Genomic DNA, 20,466 nt, shown 5'->3' on the forward strand with positions numbered 1-20,466 from the left:
TCTTGAAAATTAACATTTAGGTACCAGTATTCTCCAAGTGAGTGGTACAAAACTCTTTTTTCCAATATGCTATGCATTATTATTTTTTGTGAAGCTTTGTGAAGTTTTTTGGCAAGTAACTAGGCAGAGATGAAATGTCAAAAAGAGCTAGAAACAACAAATATTTTTCTCAATGTACTTTCCACTGCTAAGAACTGCTTCTTGTGTATCTTTAATGTTTGTTGCAGCTGTTGGATACTAAGGTGGTATTTTTTACACATTTTATTAGGCATTTTATTACTAATTCGATGGGCAGTGAGCTGGATCACTAATGAATTTAGTGTGCAATTGTTTGCATTTTTTATATAAAGGGTGTGGTAATATGTTGACTAACCAACTACAGTTTGATAAACTGAGGTAACATTTCCCATAGCAACTGACCTGTTAACAGTTCCTTATAATAAAAGCACTTCTAGTTGTCTTCAGATTTGTTCCAGGAATTGGCTGAAATCCACTCTTTGTTCACAGAGTTTTTGGGGTTTTTATTTTTTTTAAGCTTAGCCTTTGCTGAGACTAGCACTGAACCAATATGTTTTCTAGTGAGATTTTTGGATCCTTCAGTAATTTGCTAGAAATTGATGGTCATTTCAGTTTCATTGCTAACACCATTTGTCTCAGTTTCATCAAACGACTTGAATTAGAGATTCTGAGAGTTGGTACCTCGAAAAGGAGAATTCCCATATATTACTTGGAGTTCCGTTGTGTGTGTGATGTTCTGTTGAGGGGGCAGTTCAGGCAGGTAAAGCCAACTATCAAAGGAAAAGGAGAATTCTGCTTTCCCCGTGTATGCCTTATCTGTCATAAACGTTAAGCTGGCGGGTTTTGAGTAAGCTAATGGCACTCTTTAACAACCCAATCACTTTACACTTTATATAGCACCAAAAGGATGTTTTTGTACTGTTTGAGATGTGGTTGGTAACAAGAGCACACAGTGAGTTAATAAAGGTGGAAAGTAAATGTTTGAGCTCTACGAATTTTGGGGCTAAGAGAAGCAGCAGAATAAATTGCTTTGCCCCTGCACAGGTCGCCACATGGAATTCAAGTGAAGGAGCTATCCTAGTTCAGTTGTCACATAATAAAAAGAAACACTTCTGGCTGGGTATGCAAGCAAAGAATGCTGGGTGGCAAGTTTAGAGATTTCTGTTTATGTCAATATCAAATTGCAGTGTGATATTTATTTCCTAATATCTGTTGTGGATTTAAAATCTTACCAAATTTCCTTTTGTTCTGCTTCAGTGAATGAACTGGGCGGTAGGGGATGTTTTGGAAATCTGACTTCTTCCTACTTAAGGAATCAGGACCATCCTCCAGGCAAGGCAGTAGCAAGGGCAGAGGAGAGGCTTGGTCCTGGAGGAGGGAGCAGGTCCTTAGTATTCTCGCCGTGGTCTCCCCATGCTCGCAGGGCTCTCTGCAAGGGCTCTTTTAAATTTGCCCCTCAGAGAGGTGGAAGTTGTGCGGCTGTTCTGAACAACTACACCATCAAACTTGCCTGGAGACTAATAAACAGAATGAAAAAAAAAAAGTTTTGATCTTACTAAATCTATTGCAAAAATAAATTACCTGTTTTTCTCTGTATAATCATCTTATTGTTGTGCATTGGAAGGTCTTGTGGACCACTTCCAAGTGTTTTGTTCAGCTGCTGCTGCCGCCCTGTCTCCTGTTCAGACACTTGATCCTGCAGTGGTAAATGCTTCCTATCAGATTCAAAGAAATAAAGCACCTTCTCTAAGCACTAATTAGCATTCTTTATTATTGCAGTTAATTAAGATGATAGTGTTTTTCTTAGCATTAATTCATAATTTATTATAAAGATTTACTTCTGTGACTTCTTAATGGCTGTCTTGCTTTCAGAAATTGTTTATATTTCCTAGAACCAAGTATTATACTTGTTTTCATTTCCAGTGAACCACTGGTAGAATCAGATAAAAGGTAATGCATTTCTCCACAAGTTCACGCCATGTTAAAGACTACTCTGCTTTCAAGCAGTTTTATAATTTTGACATGCCTAGTGCATTCTTAGCAGAATGAAATGATTATATGCAAGCAGTTTTAAGTAACTAAGCCTAAATCAATAATAATAAAGTTTATTGCTTGTAAATGTAGGAACAGAGCTCAAAAGAGATCATCACTGCAAGAGCCACAGATCCATTTCAGGACTGAGTATCAAGGTCTACCTAAGATGCTGTGCTGTATATAATTACTCCTATTAGTGCATTAAAAATGATGTACTTTTTCAGCTTTTGTAGCAGTAGTCCTGAAGATGCTACTATGCACATGTTGCTGTAGTTCTTTTTGTCAGTGATTTAAAAAATATAGGTTCACTTATTTCCAATTTTTCTTTGGTTGACATGCAGTATATTGTGAGGATAAATATCTGGACTTGCTGGACCAGCTTTTGATAAAAGTGATTTTGAGTGCAGCTAGCGAACGCTGCGTGTAGAAAGCCACCACTGAGGACTCTGTGCTAACAAGAGGCAATGGCAGCTCTGGGAAGCCCTGAGTGGTCTCTGGACTCTGGGATTCTGGCTCAGAAAGAAGCTGCTCTCACCTGGGGGCAAAGACAACGGCTGCTTCTGAGCATGAAAATGGGCGAATCTCTATATACTGCTGGCCAAGACCTTTTTTTTTTGGTACGTTTCCCCCATAGCGACTCTGCAATTGCTCTCAAAGATCAAATCAGCCATCTAGTAGGAGGCTGTGATTCCTGCTTACACCATAGCTAATGCAATGGCATGAACAGAAGCAGAGCTAGTGGTGATAAGCTGTGTTGCATTGAGCAATATTTTTTTTTGAGAAGTTTTTCAGTATTATCTTGTCTCTGGAGCTAAAGTGTATCCTCCCATTAAGTCTTTAGCATTAAAATCAAATTTATAACAAAGCTTTGAGTGTTTAGAGTGCTGTAATCAACCCCTTCTGCAGGGCAAAATGTGATGCTTTAAAAGTAGTCTTACTAAGATATATAAGAGAAACTGAAACTGTGACCAGTATGTCTAGTTTGTTCATTTTGACTTTTCATTGTGATTTTGGAGAACCTCTTGCTGTTTAGCATTTCTGATTTTCACCCTCCAATTTTGTTTAAAATTAGCTGTTATATAATCTGCTATTGATGACATAACATTCACTCTCCCTTCAGGACTCCTACCTCCTGCAAAAACTTCAGGTTCTTCATCTTTAAAAGTTTATGCAAGTCTTGTCTCTTATGTCAGGTCTTTTCTCCTACATACTAATCTCTTTTTACCCCTTAAAATATTCTTCCTTCCATATTCAACATTTTCCTCGCCTTTGTTTTCTCCACAGCATGGAACTCCTTTCTTAAATTGTTGTTAGTTTTGGTTAGTGTTACCAGAGTAGGGTGTCACTGATGAGAGCAAGATCCCCTTGAAGTCTGCATGACATTTTGTGCAGTAATAGAGAAATATTTGGTGGGGGCAACGAAAACTACTGGCATGGCAGAGTCATGGAGTGCCTGAGGAGGCAGGGGATCATCTCATCCAGCTCACTGTTTATGCAGGGTCACCTAGAGCCGACTGCCCATATATATTTTTTGTGTGTATGTGAAAAGAGGTTTTATATACCCCATACTATTTTTATTTATAATTTCCGGTGTATTTAATACTGCCTTTTAATTTTTATTTCCTGGACAGAGAACCCATGTGTTTATTTTTTTCCTCTCCTGTCTACAAAGAGGCTTCATTTACTTCTCTGTAAGAGGTTCCAGCAGAACACGTAGATGTTAGAACGGGCGCCCTGGTGCTGGTGAGAGGCCCTGGTGCGAACGCGCAGCCTGCCCTGCCGCTCGCAGAGACCCAGCGCTCGTGCCGGGTCCTGCGGAGCCCCCGGGACCTCGTCCCTGTCCTTGGTGGCGGTGTGGGAGCCCGGCGCTGGGGGAGGCGCCGCGGCTCCCTCGCTGTGGCGGGCGCCGCGCTCCGCGCCTCAGCACAGGGATGCGTGTGGCGAGGCGGCCGCGGGGGCCCGCGGAGCCGGGCGGCTGCCGCCGAGACCCGGGGCTCCTCGTCGTGGGGTGAGTGCGGGGGCAGCGGGACGCAGAGGGCGGCCCTGGGGCGGCCAGCGCAGCCCCGCTGCGTGCGTGGCCAGCAGGCGTTTCTGGGCTTCACGTCTGCACTTGCAGAGGCTCCGGTTCAGGCTCGTGAACAGTCGGAGCTGCCTGTGGAAATGTGCTGCGTACGTCCTGCCTGCGTGTCTTCCCCTTCTTCTTTCTTTCATTTTGTTGTACTGCAGTCACTTCCTGGGCCACCTTCTGATGTCATGTGGTCCAGCACATCCGAATGAGAAATGCTGCTGCGTGCAGGGAAATGCTGTGTCAGAAGCCCTTTTCTTGCTACATCTCATGCCATGTATGATGCTGTGTTATGCATCATGTATAATGTATGACATGAAATGTTATGCATACGCCCTGTTTCACAGAGAAAATCTGCAATTTTATCGACGATATCTCGTGGAGCTGTGTGGGGGATGATCTCATGTATCTAAATTGGGATTTCTTTTAAAGCCCCAGCAAGCTACCTGCGGTTCTTTAAGTGAAAGCAAGCTTATAGATATGGGAGAGTCTCCTGCTGGGGTCTTCTGAGGGCACCAAGCAGCTAAGGTACGAGAGGAAAGGTTTCCACACAGGCAGTTCACTCTGGCAGAAGGGAGGCATGGTTTCTCTTCCAGCTGTGTTGCACAGCTGGCTGTGCTGGGGTGTTTCAGATACCCCTAGCTGCTGAGGTAGAGATGAGTGGTAAAATGAGAAGACTTGGTGATGGTATGAAACAGTGGAAAGATACTAGGAGTAAAGATCAGGTAGAACAAATCAGAAAGTCCTTATAAGACCGACTGGGCAATAACATGGCAGGTGGAAGGGCAGAGGAGGGAACTAACCGGCAGAAGTGAGCTGGCTGCTATTGCCTTTGAGACAGATCTCGGTGTCACAACATGGAGTTTTCATGGACTTGCACCATGCCAGAGCTATTTCTATGGCATCTTCTTTTCTTTGGGAGGAGAGAAAAAAAAAAAAAAAAAAAAGAGGAAGGTTTAGCATGGTTGTGATGAAATTTAGCAGGATTGTAGAAATGTACACTTATAAGCAATTTCTGTAGGTGTTTTTTTTTCTCAAGTCTTGCGGCCTCTTAACATATTGAGAACATGTCCTTGTTCCTGATAGTGGACTAACAGTTGACTTAATCAAAACAGCCACATTGAACATTCATAGATTCAGTAAAGTAATAATTTCAGTAATCATTTGCTTGGCAGCATATCTGTATCTTGTTGTTATGCAGAGATACATCTGGGAAAATTGACTCTAGGTTAATGATTGAACAGAAACACATAGTTAATAACTACTTTATAAGCAATCATTATTTTGTGTCTTTGAACTATTCCTGGGATAGTTAAACACTGCTGCATTTGTGTTAGTGCCAGCCAAATTTTGAAGTGTAAAATTGAAGCAGAATGCTTATAGAATAAAATAAACCCAAATTACATTTTGGGTTGTATATTTCAATATACATTTTATTGAAAAAGTGTTCATGTAAATAGTGAAAACTGAAAAACGGTTTACAGAAATGTAGTTAGTTTCAAGAAAATATTTGTTTTCATGGACAGGATTGAAGAATTAGAGATGATTCTCCTTAATTTCTGGCAGGGACATGAGTTAAGCCTCTAATGTTATAGAATGATGTGTTTTTATATTTACAGGAAGGGGCTGTTCAAAGGTCCTACAAATAAATGTCTTTCAGAAAAAAGTGGCGAGTCTCTTCAAACAGTTTTTGAGAGAAATGTCCAGGAAGCCATTGACAATTATACTTGGTATGCATTAATTTCTGAAATAGTTCTTCATTAATGGGCTCTGGGCTTAATTATTTGAGTATTGGTATTCATTGTCACTTCTAGTCATTCCTACGGATGACAATTATTAAGTTGGAGATATTACTTTTCAAATAGTTTTAATTTACTATTTGATCAGCTGAGATTATGATATCGGTCTTTTACATATTGGTTTAATTCATTTTTATAGTGCTAAGAAAATACTTTTTTCATTTTGTCTTTCTCTTAGTTTGCATATTATTTTTGTCTTTATTTGTTAATTAGAATACATTTCTGTGTATTTTCCTTCTGCTTCCGCTAGCTCAGTAATTCCTACCTGAATATAGAAATATGCAGATTCCACACAATGTAGCATATAAATTGACCCAAACTCTTGATTAGAGGGTTTCAACTTTGTTCCCTGCTTGCTTTGTGGATTTGTGCCCGTATAATTAATATGGTGTGTGTACAAAAGTGTGATACAGTGGAAAGAGTTGCCCTTAAGGTGATGAGTGCTACACATAGGTGTGCATGGCCATTGCCTCTGTTTACAAATGTACACTTGCTGTTCTTCACATTGGCCCAATAGTAGATCCTGAAAATTGTGTCCAATAGGAGGATGTATCACTATCTTCATACTTGCATTATTTTAAAAACATTTGTTTAGAAAATCATGTTAAAACATTTTAATTTGTTTTCTTTCCACAGTGAAACAGTTTCATCACCTTCCAGTGGTCATACAACACCTACAGTCTTGAAAAATTCTTGGTCTGGAATAAAGAGCTACACTAGTGGTTTGTCTACTGAAAGAAGTTCACTTTACTCTTGGAGGGATGATGTATGTCACAGAAGCTGTTACAGTACACTGCATCTAAATATGGTAGAAAAAGTTAATTTTTGCAGAAAATGGATGTGCAACATGTGTCCAGAAGAGTGAATCATCTCCATCCATGACAGCCTAATGATTAAGTATATTAACCAAATAAAAAAACTGAAAACTGAAAAAAAAAAAGTGCAGTTGCTATCAATGCAGCCAATATGTAATCAAAAGCACAGTACGAAAAGGAAAAAAAAGGCAACTTGGAGAAAAAACTTACAGAAAGGAGTTTCACAAAAGAAGATCTCATTATAGCATTTAGGTTTCTGAGTCTGAGTGATAAAGTATCAGATTTCAAATGCAGGAATCATCCAAGTTAAACTTTTCTGAGGGTTGTGAATTGTGCAGCACATTTGTGAGTATGCGTAGGGATGTCCCAGTCTTGATAAGCAGTTAGCTCTTGCTTAAGCTCAGTTCTGTTTCATAGATGATGCAGATGTAATTTAAGTCCATTAAGCCTGGGTAAGTTACTTTGCCCTTCCTAGTCAGTGTTGGGCCCTCTGTGGCCTGGAATGGTTGGAGCACTCGGCTGGAAGTGAACAGACATGATTTGGTCCCTGATTATTATCACTTATTTTCAGTGTAATGAAATATCTGTTTTAAGTAGCAAATAATGTTTTGACAGTTACCAAAGCTAGGATCCCACAGCTGAGTGCTTTTGCCCGCTGGATAAAGTCAGGTTCTCCTCTGCCACCTTTGCCTGTGGGCTCACTCATTTTTGGTTGCACTGAGTTACAGCTTCCATGAAAAGGTGAAGGATGTTCCCAAACCACCAGGGAAAAGTGCGTCCTCGTTGCCATCTTAGTTATTTTAATCAGAAACGAAGAGTGCTGCCCAAAGGAGCAGGAGCTTTAGAGCCTTCAGCCTCAGAGATACAGAGTGTGTGTGTGTTTGTATCGGGTTTGGAGTAGGGAGGGGATAGTTTTAGTTGGCTGATCTTAGGCAGCCACCTGTTATCTTCAGAGGAAATGTAGTTCCTTTCAAGTGTGACATCTGAGGATCCTTTCTGAGATGCTCAGCCAAATCTGTCTAGAGTTACCCTGCTCTTTAAATAATTTTTTTTTTACTATAAATATAAGTCGATATTTGCTAACAGCTATTAATTTTATATTATATAGGAATTTGATAAGGCCAACACACAGAGAGTGCATCAGTTGTTTTGGGACATTGATGAAATGCTGTTTGAAGGAAAAGTGACCTCGCAAACGGTGAGCCTGCAAGCGGAATGCGCAGACTGGGTTGAACAATCCCTTCATCTAAGGTAAGAAACTCTGCTAATACTGGTTTTAAACAGCTATCTCTATAAGATCAGTTTGATTGGTATCTTAATGTGCATTGCTCTTAGTGTTAAGACTTTTCATTTGAATCTGGATCTCTGAGACTGACCTGTGCCTTTGTTACAGTGCTACTGATATTTGTTTTGATTAAAGCAAAGAGAAAATAATCTATTTTCATAATGACTCTTTCTAATTAAATGATTCTTTGTAAAAAGAAACACTTCGCTTAAAAGCAAGTCTAGATGTGCATGTGACTAAGTAATCTTCTAAGTTAATTATTAACACTATTAAGAAGACTATTATCAGTAAGTTCATCGAGTTTTTAATATCTGTTAGATATTTTTACTAGTAACTGTGCTCTGCAAATTAAACTGAAATCAGCTAGCAAAATTTGCCACAATTTGTCAGGAACAGAGCAGATTTGTTACGTAAACCTGCAGCAAACTTCACTGGCAATAAGTCAAAAAAACACCTTTTTAGATAGTGTAAACATTAGCAGAACATGAAGAAAATTGATTTTTTCTTGTGCTGTGTAATACATTCATGGTGTTTTTAGAAATATTTTCACCGAAAATAATTTTTTTAAGTGATCTCCTGTACTTCGGATCTTTTTTTTTTATTTAAATCTGATACTGGAAGGCTGAAACATGCCCAAGAAATCTGGGAGATCTGCATTACTTAAAGCATATGGTACGATTTTTATTTTTCATTAAAGAAGAAGGATTAAACCTTAAAATACTACTTGTGTTGAACAGTTACTTGAAAGAATAACTTCTGAAACTCCAGTGATAGTTATTTTTGTTACTCGTGCTTCCTTGGTGTGAGCCAGGAGCTCACTGGCTTTCCTTTCCTTTACTCAGTAGCTATGATATGTCTGAATAGTAGCTATGATAGCGTCTGAATATTTAGCTGAGTATGGGCAAGTAAATATTCTGGAAATCTGTCATCAATAAGAGAAAGATCGGGGCTGTGCAAAGAGAAGACCCTTTGCCTGGTTTATAAAAACGAAAGTGAACAGAGTTTTGCTTAGAGCTTCATGTGGCACTCGCCGCTCTGCAAAAAACATGTTCAGGGTATGTTCAGTAATGCTCTCAAGACAACGTGTTCAGGTATTTTAAAGAGTCTGAGAGGTGTTGCTTGACATATAGCCATGACTGACAAATTCTTTTGAGAATCCTTTTGAGTTCTGATGAAAAACAGTTGAAGAAGCACTAGCTATTAATTATAAAAAATGTGATCAGAAATCATTTACAGAATAATTGTCTGCATTTAAATGCAGTTGCTCTTTGCTCTCCTGACCTCTGTGCATGCTGGTATTTGTATTTCCTGAACACAGTGTGCATTAATTTTAACTTTATATAAGCTTAACTTTGATTACCTAAATTCTAGTTAGTGTAAGGTATTGCACAAGGACTTGGCATCTCCAGGTGTGTGAGGCATGCTTGCACATTACCAGCTGTTCACAGGTATTTGTATTTTCCACATTAGTATGTAAATTTTCATTTACAATTCCCCACACACTTTTTTCTTTCTGGTTTTCCTCCAGAGTTCTGGGAAAGCAGCTCCTATTACCAAAGGATGAAGGCTTTCAGTATTTTCAGAGCAGCAGTGATAGCTCTGTGGCCACTAAGGTTTTACCTGGTCTCCGTGAATATACTGGTGATATCAAAGAGTATGTCAGCAATTTTTGCAGGTTTTCTGTTTTGATATGACTATAGTTTTGTGGGGTTTTTTTTAAATATACAGACTATAATTGAATTGCAGAAGTATCAGCAGTTTACTGTCATCTGTGTAAGACATGCTGTCTGTACAGAGGTGATAAATTTTTCCAGTTATTTCAAACAAATCTCCTGTTTTAAATTTCTGACAAATATTTTGATTAATATTCACTTACATGGCGTTGCTTGCTAAAAATGAAAAGTGCTTAGCAAAAAAAAAATCACTTTGTTCTATCTTCCCTCTTCAGAGATTTATAAAGTGTTATTTATTAAATCATGTCTACATAATTAAATATGCAGTTGCTTCTTTCTTTGAATATTTAATTCTCATTTTGTTTTATTATTTGTTTTCCCAGGCTCTGTATTTCAGGCTCTAAATTGGTCCCAGAAGCATCTCCTGTTCATAATGCAGTAGATTCCAGTTCCACTAGGGCCTCTGACCCTTCCAGATACTTATTCCTGGAAGAAGAAATCTATGACGTGGATGGAAAAATAGAAGAGTATCTTGCCTTTGACAATAAAGAGCTGTAAACAAGTTATATTTATTTTTGAATCATGAATCATTATTTATTATTGAGCCCGGTCAGGATTCTGTGCTGTGAAATATGGGCTCCTCTGTTGCTGTGTTAAGCAGCATGGTGGCTAGAGCACTTACTAGTCACTAGGAAAACTACCTATATTGTCCTTCTAATGGTTCAAACTCCCGTCTCCTATGGAAGAGGAGTGTGTCTGCACCACAAAGCTGCAGACTATTTAAAAGGGTTTTTTTTTTGTACATGGAAATTCAATAAAATGCATAGGCAGTGAAACGAGAGCTCTTTTTTCCCTTGCTTGTTCCCAAGCTTGTTTCTTGTTTCCTTCTCAGGATTAAATTCTGGGATGTCACATTCTCCCTAGCTCCCTAACGGGCTTTATGATGCCTAATGTTCTAAAATAAAGAAGTCATGGTGGATTAGCTCACGAGACCACGTCTCAGCTATAACTGAGGAGTTGGTAGTCCAGTTTGAGGAAGACAGAGGAGGGAAAGCGTGGTGGTAGAAACCGTCCTTGAGACGGGCCTTTGAGACCATCCTCGTAATTTCAGGAAGGAAAATATGATGACATTAATTAAAAAAAAAAAAGAAGAAGAAGAAGGAAATGCAGGTTAAAATGTTCTTCTGCAGATCCCGAGCCTACACATTAGTGGCAAGACTTTGCTCTTCTTGCCAGGCTGCAGGAGTCTTCCAGAGTTAGTTCTCTGATCAATGAGCATTGCAGATGTTTCCAGGACACAGGACCTGACGTAAAAGAAATGTTCTGTATGACAGTCCTCCTTCCATATGCATGGAACAGTGGTTCCATTTTGTTATGGTCAAAAGCACAAAATTTTGACTCAAATGATGAATTGCCATGTATAAAGTTATTTTTTGTTGTTTTTTGTTTTGTTTTGTTTTTGAATTGCAAATTTTAGCTATAAAACCCTGCCTTTTTTCTGGCTTGTAAGGGAAAGAAAAGCATATCAAGACATTTACTCATTAGGTTCTATTCCCACATCTACTCAGTAAATCTGAATTTGATTTTTTTAATCTACATTTGACTTTTTTTCTTCTGTATTTGTGTTTCATAATTGCTCAGTGTATCAGAAGATAAAAAATAAACTGTCAAAAAGTGGTGACACATTTGAATTTCCTTCACTTAATTAGTGATGATGAGAGTTTGGAACAAAAGAAAATGCATCTTACTGAGAAGAGCAAACGTGGCATTCCCCCCGTGTCTCCTCATGCCTGTATCAAAGATGCAGTAACTTCTGAAGTATTTGATCATATCTGGAGCAATGTGATTGAAATATTGGAGGAGCTGATTAAAAAAAACTGGGAAACTAATATCACAGGTATTTTATGCTTTTAGAAATGTGATAGTAATCAAATCTAAGTTGGAAAAGTATTTTTTTCTTAAAGTTTGAGTAACCTGTGGTTTTTAGGAAATTCTTGTTTGTAATACAGCATTTTAAGATACATAATGCCCTGTCAGAGCTGCCTGTCACCCTTGCCTCAAACTTGACTTGTCTTATGGATTTGGTAGGGAGATGGAGAGGGAGGAGGAGAGGATTAGAGATATAAAGAAAAAAACATTGACCAAAAGAGCTCCATTGCAAGAAAGTCTTAGTCCAGAGTGAAAATTAGTGCCGATAGCAAGGAATGGATGACAACATGGTTTGTATCTGAGTTCTAGGACTCAAAGTCTTCTGGACTTATTGCTTGAGCTTTCTTAATGCAAAGAATCCTTAGGTAGTCAAAGCACTAGTGAGAGTGGACGGCCTTTCTGATGTTGCAAGGATCTTAATGTGGGCCTAAGAAATGGCGGTACATACAAATACTGATAGTTTTAGCAGAAATGTTTTCAGAAAGACGTCATTTATGGTAGATTTTTAAATTTCACGGAAAGTTAGAACTATTCAAAACTGTGATGTTTAATATCATTTTCATCACAGTAAATACTGACTAGTAAAAGTATAAGAATGCCTCTAACTCCCTGCATTGTTTTGTTGTTGCGCAGAAAGTAACAAACAGGCGGAAAAACTGAAAGCTGTTACAGCTAAAGTGCCCCGTTTGCCAGCTGCTTGTGTGACAGCGGGTGCGGGGAGCGTCCCTCTGCCCAGGAGCTCTGAAGCACGAGGCGGATCTTACGCTCCCCATTTTGTTTCATCACAGGTAAAAATATCTTTCCACCAAGCAACAGTCTCTTATCGACATAAGACTGTTAGTATCCACTAACCTTGGAGAGAGTCCTGACTGAACCTAGAAAAAGGTCTTTTTAAAACCTGATTGTATACTTAGTCATTTCATTTAAAGGAGGGATTTTTTTTCAAATATACAAGTACAAATATCTTCTAACTATCTCTTTTTGAAGTCTTCCTTCAAAAATAAGGCTTGAATCTGAAAAGTTAAAACCTATTTTGTTGCTTTCCCTAGGTTCACCGTTTCTCCAGCAAATTTTGTAGTGATTTGAATGGGGTTATGACAATTCAAGCAAAACCACTCCAACAGAGGCATGCGACCACAGTAGAAAAAATACGGTAAATGTTTGTCTGGAGATTTTGAAAATGCAACATAATTTATGTTATGTAAAAGACGTGTGATTTTAAAAAAGGTAGTAGGAATGCAGTCATGTCCTTTGTGCACATCACTGATGTCACTAAATGTTTAGATCTGTACAGGTTGCTCTGTGATATTGTGTTAAGAAGTTCTTTCACATTTTTTTTTCCTCTCTCTCCCTATACCTTCCTCCCTCTTAATGTCCTAGGAATGAGCAAGAAAAACTACATAGTAGTGGCTGCAATGTGACAAACTTAGTGCGCACTAAACTGGGGAGAATTGCTGATAAGAGGCTTCTGTCATCCTCTCGGGTACAGCTGGCATCTTCTAGGAAGCTACCAAGCCATTGTAGGTTACCTTCTCTCACTTCTGACCAACCCTCCTCAAAAGCTCCTAACATGTACAATGACGAAACCCTTAGGGGGACTAAATTGTGAGTTTTTTCATTTTACCTTTTGCTTTCCTCAGAACTTTACTGAATTTATACCAGTGAAGGATTTTGCAAAATACTTGAACTAATCTAGGATTTGTCACTGATTATAGAATTCAGACAGAAAAATATAGCAGGCAGAATGATGTCCACTAGGGACTGGCATTTACGTTATTTTTTTGTTGCTTCATTAAATGCTGTTGCTTTCTGCAGCTGATCTCCATTCAGAAGGGTACTGGTTATGCATGCCCTATTATTTAGAATAATAAGACTTTTAATAAGACTTTTCCCGAAAGAAGATCCCTTAAAATTTTGTAGGGTTGCCAGCTTGGATCATCTGTCTTCAGCTCATGCACAGACACTTCAGAACAAGTTACCACCCATAAACTCAGAAGCTGTTCAACAGGACCTTTCAGTACCTCCATTGCAACGGAGCTCTGTAAGTTCTGTTCATTTTCACACTGGTGAAGAGCCTCGAGCTGCCCACGTGTTGTGTCCATGTTCTCTTCTTTGTATGCCAGTTGAAAAGTTCTTATTTTGAGTGCGTTTGCAATAACTGCATTCTCTCAGTGATCTTTTTTATTTCTTTCAGCATCAACTCTGCTATGTGTATAGCAGAGTTTCAAGTGCAGTACCTGGCAGTACCGTGCAACAGCCACTCAGGGAACGAACTGTTACCATCGAGCAATTTTCTAGGCCCAACACAACACAGACATTCAGGGTATGTTACATTGTAAGCAAAGACATGGAAAAGTGAAGAAGCTTCTATTCTTGCCCATTTGGGGTCTCTAAAAGGTCTTGCAGCAGTTTTCCCCAGGTCTCCCCTAATTTCTGATTTACAGAATTCCTATTTCCTTTAGAGAACAGAAGGTTAAAAAGCTTTGGGAGGATGTGGAGTCCTGAAAAGCAGTATATGAAGAAGAGGTTTCTTCAAGCTGAATGCACCAAACATTTTCTTTGAGGCAACCAGTGCATGGGAGTGCATTGAGTGTAGTATTGCATGGAGCTTTGCAGCTTGTTAGGGCTCACTCTGCTTGACTGTATAATAAAAATTGTAATAAAACCACTTTGCATAAGAGTACCATACTCTAACTAGTAATACTTTCTTTTTTACAGGCAGACATACGTCCAAAAAGACCCCGGAATCCCACAGATTTTGTTAACTGCACATGGATGGGTCAAGGATTTTTAACAGGTACTAACCCATACTACAGCCAAGAAATGATGAGGTCAGGGAGAGCCATCTCTGGGTGCAACAATCGTTGTGCTTGGCAGGATGTTTTTACTCTTGTTTTGATTTTTTTTATCCCTTTATAGTCTGAAATAAGCCAAACCGTTGACTGTTAGGAGTCATGTAAAGTATCTTGTTGTTATGAAGAAAGGTTATTGGAAGGAAAAGGAGGAGCTTTTTCATTAAGAATTATCATCATTCTTAAAATGACAGCAAGGCTATATGATGTGCAAGCTGGATATTTTGTTGCTTTTAGAGTAGCAACACAATTACCTTGTTGTTCCATAACTTTTTGGTTTAGTGACACAAAATGCAACTTTCCTTTATTTTAATCACCATTTAAATTCACCAAATCAATAAAATTCTAATGTGAGGAGAAAATAATATTGAAATTTTAGCGTTTCGAATATATATAGAATCCTTCTGAATAAAACATATCAAGACCAATTTGCAACTCAGGCAGCATGCATGCTTTTTGGTTTCTCCCACAATTAACAAAAATAATGTTTTATGTTTTCTAGGCTCACAGCATTATTACAAATCCTTTCAGAGAAATCCTCCAACCTCAAGGAAGAGATTTCAGGTTGCTTCTTAACTTGGCTTAGAAAGAAACAGAAAATCCCTGCACTGATGGAGTGCTGAAGTACTTAATTTACCAGTTAACATCTTCTGTGGTAGAGAACATGTTCAGTATGTTAGTTTCTGCTGAGCCTTGTGATCCTCAGAATTCCAGTACTGCCTTTTTTGAGAGCTATCTAAGCAGAGATTAGATAAAAAAATAGAGTGAAATGAAATAAATGGTTGAGCTTCAGGTCTTTGCTCTCTTTGCAAAGCCAGGATGCGGCTCCTCTGCTTGTTTCTCAGACATTCCTCTTTTCTTTCCTCTGAGAAATGTTATTCCCCCTGAAGAAGCAAATAATTTATGTTCAGGTTGTAACATCCTGTTCTCACTCTTATGTTTCCTCAGTGTTAAAGATGTTCTGACTCTATCCAAACATCAATCGCATATAAAAATCTACTTTTTTTTTTTTTTGAACAGGAGTTTGCTGCATCTCCTCTTTGACTCCTGTTTTAACATTTCTCCATTTTTTAGGAAGTTGTTCTGTTTGTCAGTTACTGTGAAAATGCTGGAATAAACTTTTCTTTCAGGAAGCAACGATTTTGCTGTCAGGCCAGACTTGTTTGTAGATCCTGAGCAGCTGATCCTGCATCCTGACATGTCAGTAAGACAGTTCCAATTTTTTGAGATTTCTTATAAAACATTACCTGTTAGTGTACAAATCAATCATGTTTCTTTGTAGCTGACCCTTCAAAGGTAACATGTAAAAAGATTAATTGGTGAAAGTGTTATTTAATACTACCTTGTGTGTAGCTGCAAATGGGAGGAGATCAAGGAGGTTCTGATCGTGGCCCAAGGGGTCACAACCAAGATCATGCCCAGTGTGTTAACACTGTGCACACAGTTGTTCTCCCACCCATCAAAGAGGGTGCAGCTTCAATAGATGTGGTGGAAAGAACTATTGAAGATGAAAAAGAGGAGGAGAAAAACTTAGTTATTTGCCCATATGTTTCTGTTAAGAGAATCAGTTTCTTCCAGGGAGCAACTAATGCCGGTTCACTTCTGATTCAAGGATTGGTAATACAAGATAAAGTATTTGTAATACATATTTGGTATCTATGCTGTTATCAGATTTCTGGTTTATGTCAATGGGTGTCAAACACTGCATTCTTTTGAGTAAATGGAAGTTTTCAAAAATACTTTCCTGGTTTAGTGTTTTCCTCCTTTGGCTACACTAAGCTTATTTTTTAGTGGTGTTACGGTAGTGGCTGAGAAAACAGTTTTAAGATGCAGGTCTGCTTCATACATTTTAAAGACTATAAATTTGCTAAGAAATCAGATTCAAAGATGCTATATGAGTTCAAAATTCACAATTAAGGCTTCTTCAAATGCATGTCCAAAACAGTTTTTGCTGTCATGGTCTTCCCTCATGTACAATGGAGATATTAACAAAACTGCCAAAAAAAAAAAAAGAAAAAGAAAAAAGAAACATAAGTTGTATTTGTTATCCTGTGGCACTGGCTTGCAATCCAGACCTTAGGTTGCGGAACAGAACCAAAGATGAACGTGTGCCTCTGCAACGGTAAAACAGGAGCTCCCTTACTGGAGAGCTCACCCAGCACTTGATGAAAGCCAGAGTTGCTGATGTCTGTAGAGATACAGTGGTCAAATGGACAAATACTGAGTGAAAAAAAGTGCAGAGCAGCAAGCACCTGCTTCTGCAACCTATAAAAATAAAAACAAACAAACAAAAGCCTAGTCTTACTATGGCCATAATAATCAATGTGATGGAGTGATGGACACAGTCCTGTGCTTGCCTTTTTTTTTCCTCTTGGTTGCTGGACTGCCCAGTCTGCCTTTCCCTGGTAGCCACACCATGGAGTATTTACACAGGCTGCCCATGCCCAGGAATAGTGTCGACGTGAACGTATTTGGGAATCTGGATCTCTAGGGCCATGATAGAACAGCTGCAGCGATGAACTGGGTGCTGTACTTACTGGGACATCATCCTGAAGCCCAGAGGAAGGTTCAAGAGAATTGGATGAGGTATTTGGTACATTTCCCTTCTTCCTTTACTGGGGTCAAGCAAGAGTACGTGGTCCTTTGTAAGCCTAGCACTGGAAGGGGAGGTGGGAACGTGCCATGTAGCTGCTCTCAGGCTTGCAATAGGTGGAGGTGGTTGGGATGAGCTCTGGGAGGAGACATCTATGAGCAAGTATTGAGAAGGCAGCAGCCACAGCTGGATCCTTGCTGTTGTGTTGACTCTTTCCTCTTGTCTTTCCCTTTCCCCTTTCCCACAGCAGCAGGGTGTGGCAGAGATGAGAGTGCTGACGTGCTCATGACTACTAAGCACTCATAAACTCTAAGCATTAAATCAACCTGACAATGGATGAGACTAAAAGGAAAGTCAATAAGGTGAGAGGCTGTAACTGGAGCTGCTAGGAGTGCTCGTAGACATAAATGAGGTCTCCTCTTGCTGCTTGAGCAGAGCCTGCTCACAGAGACAGGGAATCGTGAGTGGTGGTGCCCACTCTCCTGCCAGATGTGGATGTGCTGAATGGACAGTTCCTCCCCATCACACAGAGCACCACTACACTAAAGGGTAGTTTCTTACCCTGAAATCTGAGTGTTACAGTATTTTCATACAACCTCTACAGTAATACATACTCACGTGCTTCAGAGGTGAATAGTAAAGGCAAGTCTCCTGAGCTAGGAAAAGGAGTCATTGATGTCTGCAAAAGGTGAATATCAGGTTCTGAAAACAAAAAAACAAAAACAAAAAAATAAATTCAATGGCTCTTTGGGACATACCAAATACGAAACTGTCTATTTTCTCATGCTTGACCCCATAACTCAGTTTGTTCCCTTTGTTATATGTTGCATTTCAAGGAAAGTTTTTCTCTTTTTGAAGCCAATTTCTTCACAGCTGCCATCAGCATCACCTTTCCTTGCTTTGGGTTTTCAAGTTGTACACCTGTTCTGCAATCACCTGGGACAATTACTGCATTCGACACAAGCCCTACGGCCTACAGCAATTTTCTCAAGTTCTACAGATGTTGTGCAATATGTAAATTCTGCTTAAGCCCCAAACAGCATTCCATTAAAATGCATGCTAGGAAGATTTTGTTTCCATGCTTCTTATGAACACACTAATTAACCTCATTTTCCAGTCCACGTGCCTTGTGATTGTGCCTAGCAAGCAGTATTACCATGTCCTTTCTCACCTCCTCAGATGTGACCCCCAGATACCCAGCTCAAATTTATGGTAAAACGGATAGCTATTTTCTAGTGTGTATGGAGAGCCCTGCATTTGGGAGACGTCATAGATTTCTTTGTGGTCATCCAGCCTCCCTTGAAAAACCATGAGTTTTAGCTGGGTCTCTCAGAAATAACAGAAATATTGCTGCAATGAATGATGCCTTAGTCACCATTACGATTACAGCGGTATGTCTTTGATTCAGGAGCATGTGGTTTGGTGCAGGGTACTGCTTTTTATACGAGTGCTGTGCTTGGTGGGGTACTAGGATTTTGTGATCACCAAGGGCATTGCTAGATGATTTGGTGACTGTGCTGTCTTCATCGCTGATCTGGTTTGGGGTTTTTTGTTCAGTTCATTCAGCAGTTGGTGCCATGTGCCCGGCTGCTCTCTTGTGCGCGGAGGCATCTTTGCAAGCTGCCTTAAATCTTAGTCACAAAAAGGAGGCATAGATTTGCCCAGTGGCTTTGGGACTCCCATGAAAAGGATGGCAAATGTCCTTCCTCAAGGGGGATGTTCCGATGTTCTCTTGTTGGTGTTGGAATGTCTTCCATGTAGTTCAGAGGACACTTCTTCACTAGGTTAAAAGTTAAACTTCTTTGGTAATTAGAAGTATTTCTGTGCTGGTATCAGATGAGGAATGCAAAGAACTTTAATCAATGGTTCTTAGCAGTGTTTGTTTGTTTGTTTCCTGGTTTTCACAATTTGTTCCTGAAGCTGCTCACTACTGGCACCACCTTTTTGGGTGATGTGCTGCATTGATCCTTTTCTTGCTTTTTCTTCAGCACCTGTAGCCTTCTATATAAACAAAAAAGCAGCTCCCTGCTTTAATCATATTGTAAATCTGAGTGTTGAGAAAGAGGAAGGATCTTGCTAGGAAACAGAATTTGTAAATGAATCACGATGCTTGCCAAGTTAGCAACTGACTACTCCTTGAACTTACAGTGAATGTTGTGGGTTTTGCAAGGGATAGCAAAAATGTTTAATATCCCCTAGTTGGGGTAAAGGATCAATGAAAGGTTTGCACCATAGCTCCCAGAACATGCTCCACTCGTGAGTGTCCTCCACTCATCTTCCTGTCGTTTTGGGTCCATCTTCTCCATGCTTTTATTTGGGTCTTTTTTCTTCTTCTGGTCATAATGATTTAATTGATTTCTTGTCTAAGATGAGAACCTGGAGTCTAGGGCCTAGCAGAAACCTGTGTTTGCTTTGCTTAGGAGCTGTGGTTTGAAATAGCTACGGAGGACACGAGTCTTCTGAGGAACACGGACACAGTTGCACTTCACAAAGTGAGAGGCAGAGTAAAAGCAGATTTCCTCTGCTAAAACCTTTGCTAAAACAAAGCCAGGAAGTGCCTATGAAAACGCCCACCTGAGCAAATTGCCCTGCCAACAATAAAAGGCCCCATGTGCTAATCACACCATATAATCTGCTAGAAAATTGCTGGGAGACGTGTTGCAGAACATGACAGAGAGATTGCAGAACATCTTCCTTTGAAACGTGTAGTGCAGGTTCAAAATGAGGGCAAGTCTAGATGACACAGGCCTCAGGTACCCTTTCTTCCTTCTGAGTATTTCTTCTACATCTCTTCAGTGCATCTGCTGCCCTTCGTTTGCAGCAGCATCACCACTGGCAGCTGCTGGCAGGATTCTGCAGTGTCTTTCCTGATGCATTTTCTCCCACTCGTGGATTTTCAGCCTCTCCTTGCTATTTCACTGGTTTTCAACTTTTCTGTCTGTCGACACTTGGATACTTTTCTGCAGGAAGAGACAGAACAATGTAAAATCCCCTGGCATGTTGGTCTCGGTGTTAAAAGGACAGTAAGTGGCCCTCTTGCCACACTTGCTTCTTTTTTGGGATGTAATTTGAATGAAAGAGGGGAGTGGTGACAATGTGGCTTACCTTCCTATGTGCTCGCAGAACAGGGTATGCATCTGCTCCCATCATGAACCATTAAAAACAACAGCAATAGTATCAAAGTTCATTTCCAGCTGTTTACTGTGTGGAAAAGTGCAATAGGCAGCATTTATGATGAAATTACAGGAGCAAAGTGCCCCAAATTATTTATCTCTGCTGCCACTAGACATATGTGCTTCCTAAGCTTCTGATATCCTGAACTTTCTCTGTGTTTCTTCTCTTAGTTGCTTTATGTTGTTTGCTGGTCCACTGAAAATGATAGTGCTTAGAAGTCAATTTTGGT

General features: G+C 39.6%; 1 protein-coding gene across 1 annotated transcript; it reads left to right on the forward strand.

Moving 5' to 3' along the window:
- The first annotated feature begins 1,680 nt into the window (after nucleotides 1–1,680).
- On the forward strand, nucleotides 1,681–15,063 carry FAM149A (family with sequence similarity 149 member A). Its single transcript, XM_088536453.1, has 14 exons — nucleotides 1,681–1,722; nucleotides 5,737–5,847; nucleotides 6,553–6,682; nucleotides 7,840–7,982; nucleotides 9,545–9,670; nucleotides 10,073–10,243; nucleotides 11,399–11,586; nucleotides 12,252–12,406; nucleotides 12,668–12,771; nucleotides 12,999–13,223; nucleotides 13,539–13,659; nucleotides 13,813–13,941; nucleotides 14,337–14,415; nucleotides 14,973–15,063. Exons 4-14 carry the CDS (start codon nucleotides 7,897–7,899, stop codon nucleotides 15,044–15,046), a joined length of 1,458 nt encoding a protein of 485 aa, XP_088392579.1. The 5' UTR covers nucleotides 1,681–1,722; nucleotides 5,737–5,847; nucleotides 6,553–6,682; nucleotides 7,840–7,896; the 3' UTR covers nucleotides 15,047–15,063.
- Nucleotides 15,064–20,466: the final 5,403 nt, after the last annotated feature.

The sequence above is a fragment of the Tinamus guttatus genome, unplaced genomic scaffold, assembly GCF_059628265.1.
Source record: "Tinamus guttatus ecotype Peru unplaced genomic scaffold, ASM5962826v1 Tinamus_guttatus_pri_ptg000674l, whole genome shotgun sequence".
In the NCBI taxonomy this organism is placed as follows: Eukaryota; Metazoa; Chordata; class Aves; order Tinamiformes; family Tinamidae; genus Tinamus; species Tinamus guttatus.